At 41.6% G+C, this 20,885-nt stretch overlaps 1 protein-coding gene across 4 annotated transcripts in view; it reads right to left on the bottom strand.

Annotated features, from left to right (window-relative positions):
• CNOT10 (CCR4-NOT transcription complex subunit 10) overlaps positions 1-20,885 on the bottom strand; it is a 133,601-nt gene that overhangs the window by 43,908 nt on the left and 68,808 nt on the right. For 2 of the 4 annotated variants that reach the window (XM_070727305.1, XM_070727302.1), the window contains exons 13-14: positions 12,848-12,928; positions 1,767-1,880 (exon numbers count right to left, since the gene is read on the bottom strand). In XM_070727305.1, the coding sequence (XP_070583406.1) occupies positions 1,767-1,880; positions 12,848-12,928 (195 nt within the window). The remainder of the gene's footprint in view (positions 1-1,766; positions 1,881-12,847; positions 12,929-20,885) is intronic. The other 2 variants (XM_070727303.1, XM_070727304.1) reach the window with 2 other exon arrangements.

Raw genomic sequence — 20,885 nt, 5'->3', positions numbered from 1 at the left:
GATTTACAGACAGGATGGCACTCATTTGTATGGTATGGAAAGTACATAGGTACTTTCAAGGACATAGCATTAGAAATTCTCTAATTGAAACTTGGGGAAAAATTAAAAACAAACATTATTCTAGAGTACCTTATTGGACTGCACCTTTGGATGCTCAGATACACTATGGCAGAGTACAGTGGAATAAAATTTCAAGATACAAAGATTTAATAGGACAGTCAAAAAGGTTGAAAACAATGATAGAATTAGAAAAACAAGGTATAAATCTTGATTGGTATACATATATACAATTGCAGGCAAGAAGGTGTAAATTTTGAAAAAACAAAACTAGATGAAATTTTATTTAGCTCAAATGAGCATATGATAAAAAAAATATAGCTATTTTTTGTCTATTGGTTTTAATATTTGAACAAGTTAAAGTGGATGAAGAATATAGGATATTCAATAGATATAGATAAATGGCAACAAATTTGTGAAAGAAATTATAAAATGTCAATGTCAACAGCGTATAAAGAGAATATATGTAAGATGTTTTATAAATGGTATATGACACCAGAAAGATTAGTAAAAATGTTTAAGAATAGATCAATGAAATGTTGGAAATGTAATCAGATACCAGGCTCTTTTTATCATATATGGTGGACATGCACAGAAGCTAAGAAATTTTGGAAAGAGATTCAGCATTGGATACAGAAGATTTTGAAAAGGACTATTGAATTTAAAACAGAAATATTCTTATTAGGTATTCTATTAGAAAATTTTAATAAAGAAGAAATATATTTAATTATACATATTTTAACAGCAGCTAGAATAGCATACACACAAAATTGGACGCTGAATAAAATCCCAGACTAAAGAAAAATATTACGTAAGATTTTAGATTGTGCTTACTTTAAAACTTAAAGATAAAGAAGAGTGTGATTACTATAAGATCTGGGGAAAGTTTTATGAATGGTTGGAAACTAAAAATAATTGAAAAGTTTTTTTTCATTACTTTTGAAGAAATACATGACGATTTAATTTTAATCTATTCAAGACCCAGATGACGAAATAAGGATTGGTGGCAACATTGGATAAGGAGTTAACACAGAGATGAAAAGATCAAATTAGATATTGGGTTAAGATGTTTATTTATTTATTTATTTATTTATTTTATTTATTATTTAGATTTGTATGCCGCCCCTCTCCGAGGACTCGGGGCGGCTCACAGCAGAGAAAAACAAATCATAAATAATCTGAATACATTTAAAACATTTAAGATTTAAAAAGAAAACCCCATATAGTACATACACACTCACAAGCATACCATACACAATTTAAACATGCCCAGGGGGAGATGTCTTAGTTCCCCCATGCCTGACGGCAAAGGTGGGTTTTAAGGAGTTTACGGAAGGCAGGTAGATGTTAAGATGTTTATGCTTTATTATAAATAGAAAAAGGGAATATAAGGGGCTAGATTTCATAATATTGTTATTTGTAGATGAAATATATCTCATGTGTAGTTAATTTTAATTAACTTAGCAAAGAAGAGGATAAAAAGTATATATTGAAAGCATTATTAGCTTTTAATATTTAACGTATCAAAGAAATATCATTAATTATTATTTTAAGCACTGATTCTGTGTTTTTTACTGTTCATGTTGTTTTATTGTATGTTGGAAGAAAAATAAAGAAAATGTTATTTCCCCCCCCCCCCAAAAAAGAAATAAAATATATTATTAATATGTAACAGCAGTATTAATATGTAACAGTAGGGACTAGCATACTTAAGTGATCCTGAGAGTTTGGGCTGTTGAAGAAGTTTATCTGCATGACTCAGAGCCATAAGGTTGTCCCCCAGTGCCAAAGCTACATAAGCACTGCAGGCAAGTATGGAACATCTGGCAAAGAAAAAGAAAGGATATTTAGTTTCTGTATACATATAGCTATCAGAAATACATTTTAGCACATTTCAAGAAAATTTTCAGAAGAATTCACTTATATTAGATCTGATCTAAGAAAACTTATGTTTTCTAGAGCTTAAACCCTCTAGTCACTAGATAGATAATTACTGCTTTGGGCAGTTTTTAGGCCCATTTTATCTTAAGAAATAAGTTATATTAAGTCATGGCAGGATCGGGAATTTCTTTATTTTGGGGTCCTGGGAGGCATATTCTTTAATTATACATGAGCAACACGAGAAGCTTCCCCAATGCACGTTCCCCATATCCTTTGAACCATATGCAGATATCATTTCAAATCTCATTCTTGAAAAGCATGCCATGAAAAGGTAGCATGCAAAGAAATAAGATATGGGCTATTACCATGTTTCCCTGAAAATAAGGCCTTGTCTTATATTTTTTGAACCCAGAAATAAGTGTTTGGCCTTATTGCCATGCACTCAAAAGCACAATTGGGTATATTATCAGGAGTTGTCTTATTTTGAGGAAAACAGGGTAGGAGGGTCTAATCATTCCTGGAGATATATTCAATAAAAATCAAGCCATAAAGATTTTGCAAAGAATATTCCAAGCATATCAATTCACACTGATTTTTATATGCAGACACATTTTCATAGTAGATTTTTTGTGGTATTTTATATCATTAGACCCATTATTATGCCAGATATATTCTGCAGGAACAGATACATTAATCAAGTAAACTACAGTATATATTATTTTCTCAGACTTCCTTTCCCACTGGCCAGAAATAATAAAAGAATAATAGAATCATAGGCTGTTGGAATCCAAATGATAAGCCCCAAGAACCTATGCAAAAGCTATTGTTACATTCCAATGGCTCTCTATCTCCTCACCCTAACCAATTTTCTCTGACCAAAAAAGCTGCTTGAGTGGGCAGTGAAACATCTAAAACTGTATTTTTCGGAGACTAAGACACTCTGGGGTATAAGACGGACCTTAGCTTTGGGGGAGGAAAACAAGGAAAAAGGGCCTCTGCCTCCCAGCAATTTGCCAAACCACAAACAGCAAACAGCAAAGATGATATACGCTGTTTGCTGTGTATTTCTATACATGTGTGCCTGACCCATAGAAATGTACAATACGGCAATATATTAATGCCAGAAAGCTTTCTTAAATGTAACCACAATAATTCCTTCCAATTATTTAAACAGATCTATTCCAAACATGACTAAGTCACACTACCTTATCTTAATACTAAACAGGACATCATTACATTTCAGACTATACTTATACAGAGCTATTAAAATCGATGTGGCTTTCTGGAAGAATACATTATTCTCTGCTATTTAAAAAAAGATACAATAGCATTGGGCCTCTTCAGATCAAGCATTTATTTTAAAAAGCTTTGTTTTGTTAAGTTGTCTAGAACAATAATAAATCAGTTTTTAAAAATAAGTCTAATAATTTGAACACATTCTACAGACATTTATAGTTATTGACTTACCTCCTTGCATCCAGTTTCAGCAGTCTGATTAGCACAAGAAAATAAAATTCTGCCTCTGCCTCTAACTCCAGCAATTTTCCTCCTTGCAGCTTTAGTTTCACTTTCATTTTAGTACTGGACTTGCCTGCCGCTTCAATCAGCTGAAAGTTGGGAAGCTGATAATCAGTTGCTTGGCTTAACAGGCTCTGTACTGTTTGTTGCAAGGAGATAAATTTCTGGGAGGCAGAGGCCAAAGGGTGGGGGAGACTGAGTAGGTGGGGCTACATTCAGTATATAAAACGCACCCAAGGTTTCACCCTCTTTTGGGGGATAAAAAGGTATGTCTTATACTCCAAAAAATACAGTAAGTCCAGTTGCCGCGACATACCATTTAGAGTATGTCATAGAAGTTCATAACTTCTATGAACTTAACATAATGCTTATTAAGTATAATATAATACAGTGTTCCCTCGATTTTCGGGGGGGTTACGTTCCAAGACCTCCCGCGAAAGTCGATTTTCCGCGAAGTAGCGGTGCGGAAGTAAAAACACCATTTTTGGCTATGGACAGCCAAAAACTACCCCCACGCACCCTTTTTCAAGGCAGCGCAAGGAGCCGGGCTTGAAATTAGGGCAGGGAACGACGAAAGTGCGGAGGCCGGCAAAGATTGCTTTGAATGTCGGCTGTCCCCACCCCCCCAGCGCCTCCGGCCCCCTCGCCGCTACCACCCGCCCGATCCACCCCTCTCACCGGCTATCTTCGGACACAGGTCCTCCTGCAGCAGCGCTGGCGGCTACGGCTTCTCATTCTCCTCATTCGGCCGGTAGCCGCTCTGAGCGCTTTGAGAATGCCTGCCTCGCCCCTCTCACAGTCCCTTAGCTGAGAGCACTTTCGTCCCAGCTATCAGCGAGGGGGCTGCAGGAGAGGTGGGGCAGGTGTTCTCACAGAGAGGGAGAGAGAGAAAGAGAGAGAGAGCAAGAGGGGGGGAGAGTGGAAGGTAGAGAGAGAGAGAAAAATGATAGAAAAAGGGAGAAAAAAGAGAAATGAGAAAATGATTGAAGCAGAGAATGACAGGAAAGAAAGAGAAAGAGAGAGAAGTGACTCTTGGTGATGACGTATGACATCATCGGGTGGGAAAAACCGTGGTATAGAAAAAAAACCGCGGAGTATTTTTAATTAATATTTTTTGAAAAATTGTGGTATAGCCGTTTCGCGAAGTTTGAACCCGCGAAAATCGAGGGATCACTGTACTATAGAAATAATTGCAACTTCCCCACCCCCCGGTTCCAGTAGCTGCAAGAGGAGAATTCAAGTGCTCCATGTCCAGCTATGACTATTTTTGACCAATTGAGAGAGTGCCTGGGTGTTGCTGCCAGGAATATTTATTCATTCATTCATTCATTCATTCATTCAATTTTTTTATGCTGCCCTTCTCCTTAGACTCAGGGCAACTTACAACATGTTAGCAATAGCACTTTTTAACAGAGCCAGCATATTGCCCCCACAATCCGGGTCCTCATTTTACTCACCTCGGAAGGATGGAAGGCTGAGTCAACCTTGAGCCGGTGATGAGATTTGAACTGCTGACCTACAGATCACTCTACCTGCTGCACCACCTCAGCACTGAGTGAACTGTAGTCTTCCCGTATGGTTGCTGGAGGTTTGAGAACAGAGGGGAGACCAATTTGGATGGCGTGGAAGACAGAATGCAGACGTGGGTGTAAAACAGCTGCGGGTAAAGCTACAGGCACTGCCAGAAATTCTCTTGGATATTGAAAGCAGCAACTGAGTAGCTTTCTGACACTGGGGTCTAACGATGTTGGTGGAGGTGCAACCCCTGACAGGAACCCATAGTTTCAGCTTGGACATGAGGGACAATTGGCACGCACTGAGAGTTCGTTGCTGCCGTAACTCCATGCTGGCCTGTAGCTCTGTGGTAACCATGTGCATTAATGAGAGAAACAACTACAGGAGCTCTTGCTTTTGGGGCAGCCCATGTTTTTTGGGGACAAAATTTCAAGAATGCTAACTAGAAGACTAAGGATAAGGATGGTAATAACTGGTTCACCCATTATCCCTGTTTTATTCTTGACTTTAGGCCTGCAAGTAGAACTTATTAAATCATTTGTCTTAGCCTCCCTTTTTATTACACCTCACATATCCATCTTCTTGGGACCTGTGTTGACTCTATTAACTTTATCTGGGCCTTTATTTTTAGCAAAGGGTGCCTATAATTTTATGTTAACACTGAAAGCCACTGTTGATCCAACCAATACAGCACCCACAGAACTTTGTCTAAGGGCAGTTTGCGTTATCAAGTACCTTGGCATTGCAGAGTACGGGCAAAACCTGACTGACTGGATATTGTTTTATTCTTATGTGCCTTGTACTAATTTTATTGTAGCCATTTGCTATATTGATATTTTATTGTAGGGGGGAGTGACTGTGCTAGAGAGAGTGAGTTGCAAGAATGGAAAAGCCAGGGGTGAGAGCCAGATCTCTCTCTGCTGAGTGTGTAAAGACAAGCAGGTGGGGGCCCGCCATAGTCCCCAGCTTGCTATGAATGTTGGACAGGCCCTGCTGGGGATGAGGGGGGCTAGGAATGTGGGGGATGGTATCTCTGGGTGATGGGGGAGTCGGAGCATTACGGTTATGATTGGGAGAGGTAGATATGGCAGGAACTAGGGGGGTAGCTTTTTCTGGAACCAACTGCCCCTGGAGATCGATACTATCCCCACCCTCTTGGCCTTCCGGAAGGCCATAGAAACTTGGCTTTCCTGCAGGTCTGAGGCTGATGATCTAGCTCCAAGTAAAAGGATATGAAAGCTGCTAGGAGTCCAGAAGGAGTTGTGCGGCTTATAAATCAAATAAATTAAATTAACATATTGCATTTTTCAGAATAAAGGATGCACCTAGATTTTAGAAGAGGAAAACAAGGAAAAAAGTATTCTGAACCAAATTAATATATTATTATTATAATTTTATCTGTTTGTGTTGGAAGGAACCTTGTGGGTCTTCTAGTCCAACCTCTTGCTGATGCAGGAGACCCTATAACATTCCAGACATATAGCAGCCCAATCTTTTCTTGAAGGTCTCCAGTGTTGGAGCATTCACAACCTCTGCGGGCAGACCATTCCATCAGTTGATCGCTTTCACCATCAGAAAGTTCTTCCTTAATTCCAGGTTGAATCTCTCCTTGGTCAGCTTCCACCCGTAGCTTCTGGTCTGGCCCTCTGGTGCCTTGGAAAACAGGATGATCCTCTCCTCTATGTGGCAACACCTCAAGTACCTATATACTGCTATCATGCCCTCACCCCCAGTCCTCCTCTTCACTAGACTATCCATGCCCAGTTCCTGCTACCTTTCCTCATATGTTTTGGTTTCCATTCCCTTTATCATTCTGGTTGCTCTCTGTACTTTTTTCAGAGTATCAATGTCTTTTTTGTAGTTTGGAGCCCAAAATTGAATACAGTATTCCAGGTGTAGTAAGACTAGGGCATTATAGAGAGGGATCATTACCTCCTTGGTTCTAGATTTTATCCATCTATTGATGCAGTTCAAGATTGTGTTGGCTTTTTTAGCCGCCGCTGCACATTGCTGGCTCATGTTTAGTTGGTTGTTTACCAAGATTCCTAGACCTCTCTCACAGTCACTTGTGTGGAGTGTGGTTTCACCCAAATTGTATGTACTTTTGGCGGTTTTTTTAACCTAGAGGTAGTATTTTACTTTTCTCTGCATTGAACTTCATTTTGTTTGTTTGAGCCCACTGTACAAGTCTGTCAATATCTTTCTGTATTCTTAGCCTATACTCTGGGGTATTGGCCACTCCCAACAGCTTGGTGTCATCTGCAAATTTGATTACTGTATATACTCAAGTAAAAGCCAAGATTTTCAGCACAAAAAATGTGCTGAAAAATTCAACCTCAACTTATACTCGAGTCACTGACCTTCACTGACCTGAAAATTCCCGTGCAGCATTTTCCAAAGCTGCACAGTTTGGATGTAAAAGGCAGGGAAGAAGGAAACCTCATAGCTCTGGCAACACAAGGCTTTTTTTCTTTGCATGGCTGCTTCTGCTCTTGCTACAGTCCAGTTGGCAAGACCCCTCAGCCGCCTGATTGACAGCAGGCTGAACCAATCACAGCTTCTCCTCTACAGGAAGCACTGGGGGAAGGGGGGGAAGGGTTGAAGAGACTTTCAGAATGAAGGAACCATGGCTTTCTCTTCTGATCAAGCCAGCAACAATATTTTACAAGTAAATAAAATGTACAAGTAAAATGTAAGTTACCTATTTAAATTAAATGTTGTTTCAAGTGGGGATAACTGTGTAATTAAACTTTTTCTTCCAACTGTACTTATCATACCCAAAAGGATCATTAGTGCTGACTTGTTTAAAACAATACAAAGATTAGGATAATATAATAGTATGGATTTTGTCATTAATCATTTGTTCTACATAATTAATATGAATAGATTTACCTTTTTTTAGAGTATGGTTTCTCCTTATGCAAGATAAATATCATGTAGAAGAAAGATTTTACAATTAATAATTGAGTAATCCCCAATTGTTATTTACTGATCTATTGAGATAGTAATTATTTTAACTTATGAAATATGTTTTAAATGGAAAATCTGAATATTTATCATATGGAAGTTTGATTTAAGCAATTGTTTTGAAATAATATATGAAATCCCAATTATTAAGAAAATTATAATGATATTGTAATGAAGATTAAGATAACAGGTGTGATTACATTCCTAAGATATTTTAAGAGGTTTTTGGTTATGATAAAAGAAGGAATTTTTAAAAAGAAGGAAGAAAAGTGCAAGAAATAAAAAACATTTTGGAAGGAAAAGTTACATAATAATAATAACAACAGAGTTGGAAAGGACCTTGAAGGTCTTCTAGTCCAACCCCTTGCCTAGGCAGGAAACCCTACACTACTTCAGACAAATGGGTTAGGTTTAGGTTAGGTTTATTGGATTTATATGCCGCCCCTCTCCGCAAACTCGGGGCGGCTCACAACAATAATAAAAAACAGTACAGTACATAATACCAAATCCAATGCCCACCCATCTAGTTACAATTTAAATTAATAATCTCATAAAAACAGTATATATAAAAAACAGGCACACAGTCAATCAATCCAACATCTTCTTTAAAACTTCCAGTGTTGGAGCATTCACAATTTCTGGTGGCAGGCTGTTCCACAGATTCATTGTTCTAACTGTCAGAAATTTTCTCCTTAGTTCTAAGTTGCTTCTCTCCTTGTTTAGTTTCTACCCATTGCTTCTTATTCTGCCCTCAGGTGCTTTGCAGAATAGTTTGACTCGGTCTTCTTTGTGGCAAACCTTGAGATATTGGAAGAATGCTATCATGTCCCCTCTCGTCCTTTTTTTCATTAAACTAGATATATCCAGTTCCTGCAACCATTCTTCATATGTTTTTTTTATTCTCCTACAAAAACAATTTTAAGAAGCTACAATAGAAGAATACTCCATTTTTATAAGTTACCAGTAGCCGCTGTATTTTCCACCCTGGGCTTATATTTGGGTCAACTTATACTCGAGTATATATAGTAATTCCCCCTCTATTCCCTCATCTAGGTTGTTGATGAATATATTAAAGGGTACTGGGCCTTGGACTGATCCTTGTGGTACCCTGCTGCTTACTTCTTTCCATGTGGACCTAGACCCATTGAAGACTACTTGTTGGATGCGGTTAGTCAGCCAGTTTTCAATCCATCGTGTTCTCTTTACTTTGCAGAGTAGTAGATAAATAAAATTAAAATAAAATAAAATACCATTGTAGCAGAATACATTTTACCACCATGTATACTTTTTACAACCCTGTACACTTTTTACAAACTTCAAACTTGACAGCTTTAAGACTAATGAACTTCAACTCCCAGATTTCTTCCTCCAGTCATGCTAGATGGGGTAATTAGAAGGCAAAAACATTGTGTTTTTGTAAAAAATGGGGCATGCAGAATGGGAATCCTGCAGAGAACTCCTAGGGGATGGGGAAGGCAAAAACTCCCCCCAGTTTTCATCCTTCAGCAAAATGATCTACTGGATCCTTCTCTGAACTTGCAGGGATCGTGTCACCCCACATTTCAGCAACCCTGTCTGCTGGGGACCCTTTTTCAAGAGTTCATCTTCTCTTCAAGAATGCCAAAAGAGCAATGCAGATACCAACTGCCCCCGCTTTGAATGTCACAGTCCAGCCTCATTTTAATCCAGAGTCGGCTCGATTCCAGAATCCCTGCCTTCTTGAGCAAGCAGCATTCCTGGCGAAGGAAAACGAGAGCCGGCAGACAGTTGTTCCAGGCAGCCACGAGTGGATTCTGCTTCCTCAATCCTGGGAGGAATCTGTCTAGAGGATGAGGAGGAGACTTGGGGTGCTACAGAAGCAGCCCACTTGTCCAGAAACGCCAACCCCCCCCAGCCAAGTAGTCCCAGCATTGCCCACTGCAGATGGATCAGGCTGTCTGCTGCAAGCCGGAGACCCAGCTGGGAAGCGACTTGTGAAGGAGCGGGGGGTGGGGGGCTTTTCTGAGCCCATCCAAGCACGGCATGCAGGCCACGGGGTGCAGTTCGCCACTTCCCCAAAGCTCCCTTTTGGGCAGAAGTGGGTGAAACGTGGAAATGTACCCCCCTGGGATTCATTCGCCAACTCTTCCAAGGCTGCCGGGCTTACCTTTCCCAACCCGGCTCAGCCCGCCTTTCTCCTCCGCTCCCTCATTTGTGTGTGTGTGTATGTGTGCATGTGTGTGAAAGAGAAAGAGAGAGAGACCACCTGGACACAAGCAGTGTCTGCACTAATTTCCAAGCCTCCTGCATGATTGATTCGCTGTCTGGAAGCCCCAACTCCTCCTCCCGCCCCGCACACCCCCAGTTTCATTCTGTTGTCCAAAAGCGTTTTTCTCTTCATTTAGGACCAGCACTCTTCTCTCGGGGTGGAGAGAACGGAGCCCCAAGCGCTGCCTTCAAGCTCCGTGCAAGGCAGCCAAGGTGCTTCCAGCAATCTTCAGCCAGGCAAAAGAGGCGGCGCCAGAGGTTCTCAGGAGTCCTCCACCACTGCCACCACGTCTTTTGCCTGGCTGAAGATTTCCAGAAGCACCTGTGGCTGCCTTGCACGGAGCTTGATGGCAGCGCTTGGGGCTCCCTTCTCCCTACCCCGAGAGAAGAACGCTGGTCCTAAATGGAGAGAAAAGCGCTTTTGGAGTGCAGGATGAAACGGAGGTGTGTGCGGAGTGGGGGGTGGAGACAGGGCTCCCAGACAAAGAATCAGTTATGCAGGAGGCTTGGAAGCTAGCATAGACGCCACTTGTCTTCTCTCTGACACCGAAGCGAAGGACAGAAGGAGGCTGGTATGCGCGGCCAGCAGCGGAATGACCACAGCGGTTGGGGAAGGCCGCTCCAAATAAAGCTGCCTCAGCCAAAGAAAGGCAGCCCCCGCCCAGCCCCTGCCACAGCTGCTCGCCTGAGCTGCTTTTCTGCCTGCTGGGAGGGCTCCTCGGGCAATGCCTGCCAGTCTCCCGCAGGGAGGGAAGCAGCCAAGGGCTGCTGGGCGGCCTCTGGGACAGCCGCTGAAGCATGGGAAGGCTGCTGCTGACGCTGCTGACTGCTGCCCAACCCCACCCCATCCCCGCAGCATTTAAGAAGCACCCAGTTTTTGAGGCACTTTTTTAAAGTAAAAAGGTCCATCTTATACACTGAAAAATACGGTATATGTACAAAGACCAGCTGGTATAATATAAAACAAACTAAAATATAATTATCTTTTTGTCATTTCTTCATAATACATGAAAGATAGATGTTCGTTTTTTTAAAAAAGGTACTTCTTCATACAGTGGAACCCCGACATAAGAGCTGCTCGACTTAAGAGCTACTCGAGATAAGAGCTGGGAGAGGAGAGACATTTTTTTTTTTTTAAAATTTATTACTTGGATTTGTATGCCGCCCCTCTCCGCGATACGAGCCGAGAAGAGCCGGGCTGGCTTACTTTCCTTCCTTCCCACGCTGATGCAGAGCCACTCGAACAAAGCGTCGCGCCCCTCTGATGCTTTCGGCGGCTTCCGAAGCGACGCTGGGCTCTTTTGCCGCCAAAAGCGTCAGGGGGGCGTGACGCTTTGTTCGAGTGGCTCTGCATCAGCGCGGGAAGGAAGGAAAGTAAGCCAGCCCGGCTCTTCTCGGCTCGTATCCCGGCACTTGGTGAGTGGAGAGGCGGTCGCCTCCCCTGCCGCCCCACTCTGGGGGTCCTTGGCTTCTGCTGGGGGTGGGGGGATCCGAACGCTGTTTTGAATTTCACATTCCGAATGGCCCAAACGCCAAAGGCGAACTTCCGCACCTCAGGAGTTAGCTCGCAAACGGCGCGGCTGTTTTAAAACATCGCTGCCGGCCTGGGGGGGGAGAGGGAAAGGGGGGAGAGGGGGGAGAGAAAGAGAGAGGGAGAGAGAGAAAGAGAGAGGGAAACGGGGAGAGAGGGGGGAGAGAAAGAGAGAGGGATAGAAAGAGAGAGAGAGTGAGAGATGCTCAGTGAGCCTTTCTTTGAAGTTGCCTTTCTTTCTTTCTTTCTTTCTTTCTCTTTCTCTTTCTTTTTCTCTCTTGCTCTCTTGCTCTTTCATTCTTTTTTCTTTCTCTTTCTTTCTTTCTTTCTCTTTCTTTCTTTCTTTCTCTTGCTTTCTTTCTTTCTCTTGCTTTCTCTCCTTCCTTCCCTCCTTCCATTTCTTTCATTCTCCCTCTCTATTTTTATTTCTCTTTCATTTTCTTTCTTTCTCTCTTGCTTGCTTTCTTTCTTGCTCTTTTTCTTTCTCTCTTTTACCTTCCCTTCCTCTATTTCTTGCTTTCCTTTTCCTTCCTCCCTTCTTTCCTCCCTCTACAGGATTGGGTGGCAGTGAAGTTACTCTCCCCTTTCATAAGTTTCCTTGCTTCCTTCCTCTGTTCCTGTCCCTTCACCCTTTCTTTCTTTCTTCCTTTCTTTCTTCCTTCCTTTCTTTCTTTCCTTCCTTCCTTTCCTCCCTCCATTTCTTGCTTTCCTTTTCCTTCCTCCCTTCTTTCCTCCCTCTACAGGATTGGGTGGCAGTGAAGTTGAATAAATAACTACAGTTTAATGAATAAAAATAAAAGTTTGCCATGTTGATTGTTTTGGGTAAAAAGAGGAAGGGAAGGAAAGCTCTCAGCTTATCATCTTATTAATAAGTAAAGTTACATTTATTCTTGCAATGTCTTTTTGCATAATTTAGACTAACTTTGTGAGTTTTTTGAGGACTGGAACCAATTAAAATTATTTACATTAATTCCTATGGGGAAAAGTCGTTCGAGATAAGAGCTGCTCGACTTAAGAGCGCAGGTCCGGAACGAATTAAACTCGTATCTCGAGGTACCACTGTATTATCATTACTTATCAGAAACTAATTGTATGATTTCTAGCTCATTCTGGGTAGATGAAAGAACTTACCTTAGGTTTTCTAATTCCGGCTTTCTCAAGGGAGAAGATGGTGGAGCAGGAATAAATTTGTCACCTTCATGACTTTTACTACTGAAATAAAGACACCGTGAGTAGTATCTTAAGGATCAACATCACAGGTTCAACACTAAAGAAACCCAAATTAAGCATGTTTAAAGAGGAATAAAAAATGATTAGAATCATGATCACAGTAAAGAAGTTCAATAGCTTTTTAAAAATGCATTTTAATACAAAAATATTTTTAAAAATTAATATCACAGTGGCCACGTGGTAGAAAATGGGAATTCAATTATTTATATTTCTTGCAATCTCTTAAAATAGATAGGTCTACTATATATACATCAAAAATCAATACAAAAAATCAATACAATTTTGAATATGTATAAATATACATTTTAAGCCTAAGTAAGCAAAAATTATATATATACAATAAAAACTTATATCCAAAACTATTCTTCTGTAGATGTAAATTAGATTAATGATTCTACATAATTTTTGTTGTTGTCACACTTTTAAATAACAAGGAGATATATTTTAATTTTTCAGTGAATGATAATCCTATGCGAAGGGTGGGTTCCATAATATTTTGCTACCACCCTTTAGGTATGGCTTGCTTTGTGGGCATGGCTTCAGGGTCATGTGACCAGGTGGGAGTGGCTTGATGGCCATGTGACTAGGTGAGAGTGGCTTGGTGATCAAGTGGCTGGGTGGTCATGTGACTGGCTGGGCATGGCCAACTTGATGACACTTGTGTCAAGGGTTAGGGTGCCTGGCCTCTCCTTGCTTCAAAGACCTCAACAAGATACAATTTCCCTACCTATTTACAAAATATACTATTTAATTTTATTTAATCCTATGTATATATGCCCTTTGTGTACACACATATTACAGAAAGGCACACAAAAAGATACATTATCTACTGTATATACTGTATGTGTATGTACACACACAAACATACACACACATAACAACTCTACTAAAACTACACATTCAACCTTACTTACTGTTTTTGGAAAAACACACCCAGAGTCCACTTTCTGCCACACATTTATCCATAACATCTGTATATTAGAACATTACACATGCCTTCAAAGGTTCTTCCCTAGCTTGCACATCACTGTTAGAGCCAGGAAATGTCATGGATTGAGTAAAATGTGGTTTTACTAAAATGTAACAATGCTCTTGCTTAGCAACCAAAATGTTGGACTCAATTGTGGTCTTAAATCAAGGATTATCTCTGCATGGCAGCCTTCCTCTGCAAGGTAGCCTTGCCCTAGTAAACTCCTCCTTTCTGGTAATTTTCCTCTCTGTTAGAGGCACCAAAATAATCCAGAGAATGTAAGGTTTCCTACTGCAGCAAGGGGATGGACTAGATGAGATTCCTCCACCCCTAAATTGCTGTGCTGTTTCAAAGGGTCTTCTCTAGTGCCAGGGTTTGTGGTGCTTCCTTTGTATACCCTTTCTGTAAGGATTGCCTCTCTGTCTATCTTAAGAAAGCAAGAACTTCTGAGCCAGGTAGTTCAAAAGGATCTTTTTTAAAAAAAAAATTAAAATAATTTTGAATAAATACACACAAAACATAAACAGGCATACAACAAACATTTGGGGCATCTATAGCCCTTTTTCTGTCAGAAGCTATTATCGGATATGACATTATACATTAAAAACATAGAAAATTGACGGCAGAAAAAGACCTCATGGCCCATCTACTCTGCTCTTATACTATTTCTTGTATTTTATCTTACAATGGATATATGGGTTTTTTTGCCCATCGTTCAATTTTATCAATACCTTTTTGTAGGTGAGGTCTCCAAAACTGAACACAGTATTCCAAAAGTGGTCTCACCAGCGCTCTATACAGTGGGATCACAATCTCCCTCTTCCTACTTGTTATACCTCTAGCTATGCAGCCAAGCATTCTATTTGCTTTCCCTACCGCCTGACTGCACTGTTCATCCTTTTTGAGACTGTCAGAGATCACTATCCCTAAATCCTTCTCTACTGAAACTTTTGCCTACACAGAACTGCCAATACAATAATCAGATTGAGGATTCCTTTTCCCCAAGTGCATTATTTTACATTTGGAAACATTAAACTGCAGTTTCCATTGCTTTGACCATTTATCTAGTAAAGCTAAATCATATACCATATTACAGACCCCTCCAGGAATATCAACCCTATTGCACACTTTAGAGTCATCAGCAAATAGGCAAACCTTCCCTACCAAACCTTCCCCTATGTCACTCACAAACATATTAAAAAAGAATAGGACCCAGAACAGACCCTTGTGGCACACCGCTTGTAACCTGTCTCTACTCAGAATACTCGCCATTAACAATAACTCTCTGATGTCTACGCTTCAGCCAGTTTGAAATCCACTGAACTATCCAGGGATTAAGTCCAATCTTCACTAATTTATCTATCAGCTCTTTATGTGGAACCGTATCAAAGGCTTTGCTGAAGTCCAGATAGGCAATATCCACGGCACCACCTTGATCCAACACCTTTGTGACATAGTCAAAGAAATCAATGAGATTAGTCTGACATGATTTGCCTTCAGTAAAGCCATGCTGATTTGGGTCCAATAAGTTATTGTTTTTTAGGTGCTGATTTATCCTCTTTTTGCGTAGAGTCTCCAGCATTATAACTATAACTGATGTCAAGCTAACTGGCCTGTAGTTACCAGCTTCTTCTCTACTGCCTTTCTTGTGGATAGGCACAACACTGGCCATTCTCCAATCCTCAGGAACATTCTCCTGTTAACAGGGATTGGTTAAACAAATCAGCCAGAGGGGTAGCAATGACAGATCTGAGTTCTTTAAGAACTCTGGGGTGGATGCCATCTGGACACATTGCCTTATTTATCTTTAATCGTTCAAGTTCTTCTAAGACATCGGCTTCTAAGATCACTGGAGCTGAATCCGTACAGCTGGAAGCAATGCTATATCCCTCTATAGTATTATTTTGTAAGGTGTCTTTTGAGAAAACTGAACAGAAGTAGCTATTGAAATGGTCAGCGATCTCCTTATTCCCATCAATGCATGTATTATTCCCGGTACTAAGCTTCGTGATGCTGCAGTTTTTCTTCTTCCTATCACTAATATATCTGAAGAAGGTTTTATCCCCCTTCTTTACAGATTTGGCAATTTCTTCCTCTTTTGAGGCTTTAGCAGCATATATCATCCGTTTTGCCTCCTTCTGTCTCATTTTATACACCTCTCTATCAGCTATACTTCCAGACTCTTTATACAGTGATCCCTCGATTTTCGCGGTCTCGATTTTCGCGAAACGCTATACCACGCTTTTTCAAAAAATATTAATTAAAAATACTCCACGGTTTTTTTGCTATACCACGGTTTTTCCCACCCGATGACGTCATACGTCATCACCAAGAGTCACTTCTCTGTCTCTTTCTCTTTCTTTCCTGTCATTCTCTGCTTCAATCATTTTCTCATTTCTCTTTTTTTCTCCCCTTTTTTCTATCATTTCTCTCTCTCTTCCTTCCACTCTTCTCTCTCTCTCTTTCTTCCTCTCTCTCACTCTCTTCCTTCCTTTCTCATCTTTCTTTCTCTCTCTCTTTCTCTATCTTGCTTCTTCCTCTCTCACACTCTGTTCCTTCCTCTCTCATCTCTTTCTTTCCTTCTCTCTCTTTCTCTATCTCTCCCGCTCTTGCTCTCGAGCGGTGAGCGAGCGAGCGGCCGGGTGAACGGCGAGCGAGCAGCCGGGTGGGCGGGTGAATGGGCGAGCGAGCAGCTGGGCGGGCGGGTGGACGGGCGAGCGGCCAGGCGGGCGGGTGAACGGGCGAGCAGCGAGCAGGCGGCCAGGCGGCCAGGTGAACGGGTGGGCGGGCGGGTGAACGGCGGGCGGGGCAGCCGACATTCAAAGCAATCTTTGTCGGCTTCCGCACTTTCGTCGCTCCCCGGCTCCACCATCTGCGCATGCGTGGCCATGGAAAAAGGGCGCGCATGCGCAGATGGTGTTTTTACTTCCGCACCACTATACCGCGGAAAATTGATTATCGCGGGAGGTCTTGGAACGTAACCCCCGCGATAATCGAGGGATCACTGTACCTCCTATAGGCAGCCTTTTTTTCATTGACTATAGCCCTTACATCATTGCTAAACCATAGCGGTTTCTTCTTCCTTTTACCTTTAGTTATTTGCCTTACATACAGTCCTGTGGCTTTTAAGATGGCCTTTTTTAATACAGTCCACTGGGTGCTCGCTCCTGCCATTTTATCCCTCCCCTTTAATTCATTATTTAAATATTCCCCCATTGCATTAAAATTTGTTTTTCTGAAATCCAATACTTTGGTTGCAGTATAGGATTGCTCACAATCAGTTTTTACATCAAACCACAAGCATAGATGGTCACTGCAACCTAAATTTTCTCCCACCTTGACCTCTGAAACCCAATTCCCATTTGTAAAAACTAAATCTAGAATATTCTCCTCTCAAGTTGGTGTCTTAACCAGCTGTGCCAGAGCTGCTCCTGTAAAGGCTTCTACTATATTTTTACTTTTGCATGTAAGGGCACTGGGGATATCTCCCTTTACTGCCATTTGGGTAATTTCATCCACCATCTTGTTGTCATATTCCTCAGATTGCCCTGGAGACCTATAGATCACCCCAATTCTAATGACAGTACCGTCTTTATTTTGGATGCAAATCCAGAGAGTCTCCAGATCTTTACACGTATTTTGAATTAGTGTTGTTTTTAGACTTTCTTTAACATAAATGGCTACTCCACCTCCCCTTCTCTCTACTCTATCCTTCGTATACAAGTATATCCTGATATGGATATTTCCCATTCATTGTAGTCCTTAAACCATGTCTCAGTTACAGCAACCAGATCCAAATTATCTGTAGATATTATGGCCATTAGGTTTGGTTTAGGTTTATTGGATTTATATGCCGCCCCTCTCCGCAAACTCGAGGCGGCTCACAACAATAATAAAAAACAGTACAGTACACAATACCAAATCCAATGCCCACCCATCCAGTTCCAATTTAAATTAATAATCTCATAAAAAACAGTATATATAAAAAACAGGCACACAGTCAATCAATCAACAAAACAACATGGGCAAGGGGGAGGTGTTTTAGTTCCCCCATGCCTGATGGCAAAGGTGGGTCTTAAGGAGTTTACGAAAGGCAGGGAGGGTGGGGGCAATCCTAATCTCAGGGGGGAGCTGGTTCCAGAGGGTCGGGGCCCCCACAGAGAAGGCTCTTCCCCTGGGTCCCGCCAGACGACATTGTTTAGTCGACGGGACCCGGAGAAGGCCAACTCTGTGGGACCTAACCTGTCGCTGGGATTCGTGCGGCAGGAGGCGGTCCCGAAGATATTCTGGTCCGGTGCCATGAAGGGCTTTATAGGTCATAACCAACACTTTGAATTGTGACTGGAAACTGATCGGCAGCCAATGCAGACTGCGGAGTGTTGGAGTGATATGGGCATACTTGGAGAAGCCCATAATTGCTCTCGCAGCTGCATTCTGCACGATCTGAAGTTTCCGAACACTTTTCAAAGGTAGCCCCATGTAGAGAGCGTTACAGTAGTCGAGCCTCGAGGTGATGAGGGCATGAGTGACTGTGAGCAATGACTCCCGGTCCAAATAGGGCCGCAACTGGTGCACCAGGCGAACCTGGGCAAACGCCCCCCTCGCCACAGCTGAAAGGAGGCGTTGACAATCTCCTGGACCCAGCTCCATGTCACCCCTCGACTGGCCGAAACCAGCCAAGAGGGACACGGATCCAGTAAACAGGTGGCGGAACTCACAGCTCCAATGGCCTTGTCCACTTCATCAGGTGTCACCAAGTCAAACTCCTCCCAGACAGATGGACAAAGACGTTTAGCCCCAGTCACCTCGACTGACTCATTGTCAGTCGACTCTGTTTCACAATTGGAGTCGAGGTCCGCTCGGATCCGGGCGATTTTATCAGCGAAAAACGTGTTAAAATCCTCGGCACTACTCTGCAAGGGCTCCCCAACTCCCCTCTGATTAAGAAGGGAGCGGGTTACCCTAAACAGAACGGCCGGGCGGGATTCTGCTGATGCAATCAAGGCGGCATGATACGCGCATCTTGCCGCCTTGAGCGCCACTTTGTAAGTCTTAATATGAGCTCTTACAAGTGTTCGATCGGATTCGGACTTACTTTCCTCCATCGCTTCTCCAGACGTCTCTTCTGGCGCTTCAACACCCGGAGCTCCTCGTTGAACCATGGAGCTCTACGGGGTCTAGTGCCGCGGAGAGGTCGCAACGGCGCAATCCGGTCAAGAGCCTCCCCTGCAGCCTTGTTCCAGGCCTCAGCAAGAGACTCTGCCGAACTGTGGACAAGTGTATCTGGAATAACCCCAAGCGCCATCTGGAAGCCTTCTGGATCCATCAGGCGTCTGGGGCGGAACCTCCTAATTGGTTCCGCCTCCCTGCGGGGAAGGATTGGAGCCAGGAAGTTAAGCCGCAGTAGGAAATTATCTGACCACGACAAAGGCAGCACTTCTAAGCCCCTTACAAGCTTTGAGCATTCAAGCACATTACACGAAGAACATTATTATCATTATTTGTTTGCATCTTATCATCAACAACTACATCTATTTCATTTACAGCTGCCTTTTCATAAATGTCAACAACTGATTTATCCTCATTGGTCGGGGACAGAAATTATCCACATCAGTTACACCTCTGTCCCCTTTACCTAGTTTAAATGCCTGTCCCAAAAAGTTCTGAACTCCTCACCAAGCACCTGGGTACCTCTGTATGATGGATTCAAATCATCCCTCTTAAACAACTCCCTATTAGACCACCTATAACATCATGACTAGCATATCCAAAACCTTCAGCTTTACACCACTGCCTTAACCACACATTAAATTCTGTGATATAAGTTGTTTTATCCTCCTTACCACAAACTGGTAACACCTCTGATAAAGTCACTGAATCAGTTATTCTACCCAGCTCCACACTAGGACATTGGAAATATGTTTTTACTAGATTAACATTTCTCTGACAAATCATTTGTGCCAGGATGCACCACCATATCATTATTAACTTTACTCACAGCCTTGACAATATTTGCAATCCGCCTCCTGTCCTTGCTGGCAATGGCCCCTGGGGGACACCTCACCACATCTAAATCAACACCTATAACAGTCGAGTCACCCACCAGAAAATGCGTCTTTTTATTCCCACTAAGTGCACCTGATGGTTTGGTAACACTATGCACCTCACTTACAACAATTTCCCCTTGGAAAATCCCCTCATCCTCCACCTGAGGGGTCTCACTAATATCTGTAACAACCTTGTCATTTAAATCTGCAAGAACATTATAGGTATTAGATACAAAGAAACCAAAATTGATATATCTGCTCTACTGCACATAATTTCCTGAACCATTGCTTTGTTAATGTTATGATTGCATAATCCTTACTTATACTATAAATAAAATTTCTTCAAGAACCTTTATTAAGTTATTCCTTTCAACTTCTTTGTAAGCATATCCATTTCTGCACAATCCATAATTTTTTTGATTATTGTTTCCTTGATAAATATCTCTTTATTTTTCAATTGTTGTGCATAAACAATCCTGGCTGCTGTAAGAATATCAATAATGAGCTACTGAATTTCTTTTTTATAAACCTTGTTAAAAATGCCTAACAGGAAAAACCTGGATTTTTTCTCTATTTCTTTTATGGTTTCTTTTAACCATATAACTACCCTATTCCAGTACATCCTTGCCTCTGAACAAATCCACAATAGATGATAAAATGTTCAAATTTCTTTTTTACATTTCCAGTACAGTATATATGGTTGATGTATTTGAAAACATCTTTGAGAGACAAATGGCAATGGTAAAAATCTGGCACTGGTTTTCCTTGAACACGGTGGATCTTGTAACTTGCCAATTAAATGTCCATACTTTTTCCCATTTATCCAAATCAATTGAGTTTCTAACATTTTTTGCCCAAGTAATCATAAGATTCTTCTATCTCTTCTGTTTTATATATTAGAAATTTGTAGATTTTGTAAATC

Source organism: Erythrolamprus reginae, chromosome Z, assembly GCF_031021105.1.
Source record: "Erythrolamprus reginae isolate rEryReg1 chromosome Z, rEryReg1.hap1, whole genome shotgun sequence".
Taxonomy (NCBI): Eukaryota; Metazoa; Chordata; class Lepidosauria; order Squamata; family Dipsadidae; genus Erythrolamprus; species Erythrolamprus reginae.
The sequence above is the reverse complement of the archived record's forward strand: the minus strand, read 5'-3'. Positions and strand labels throughout refer to the sequence as shown.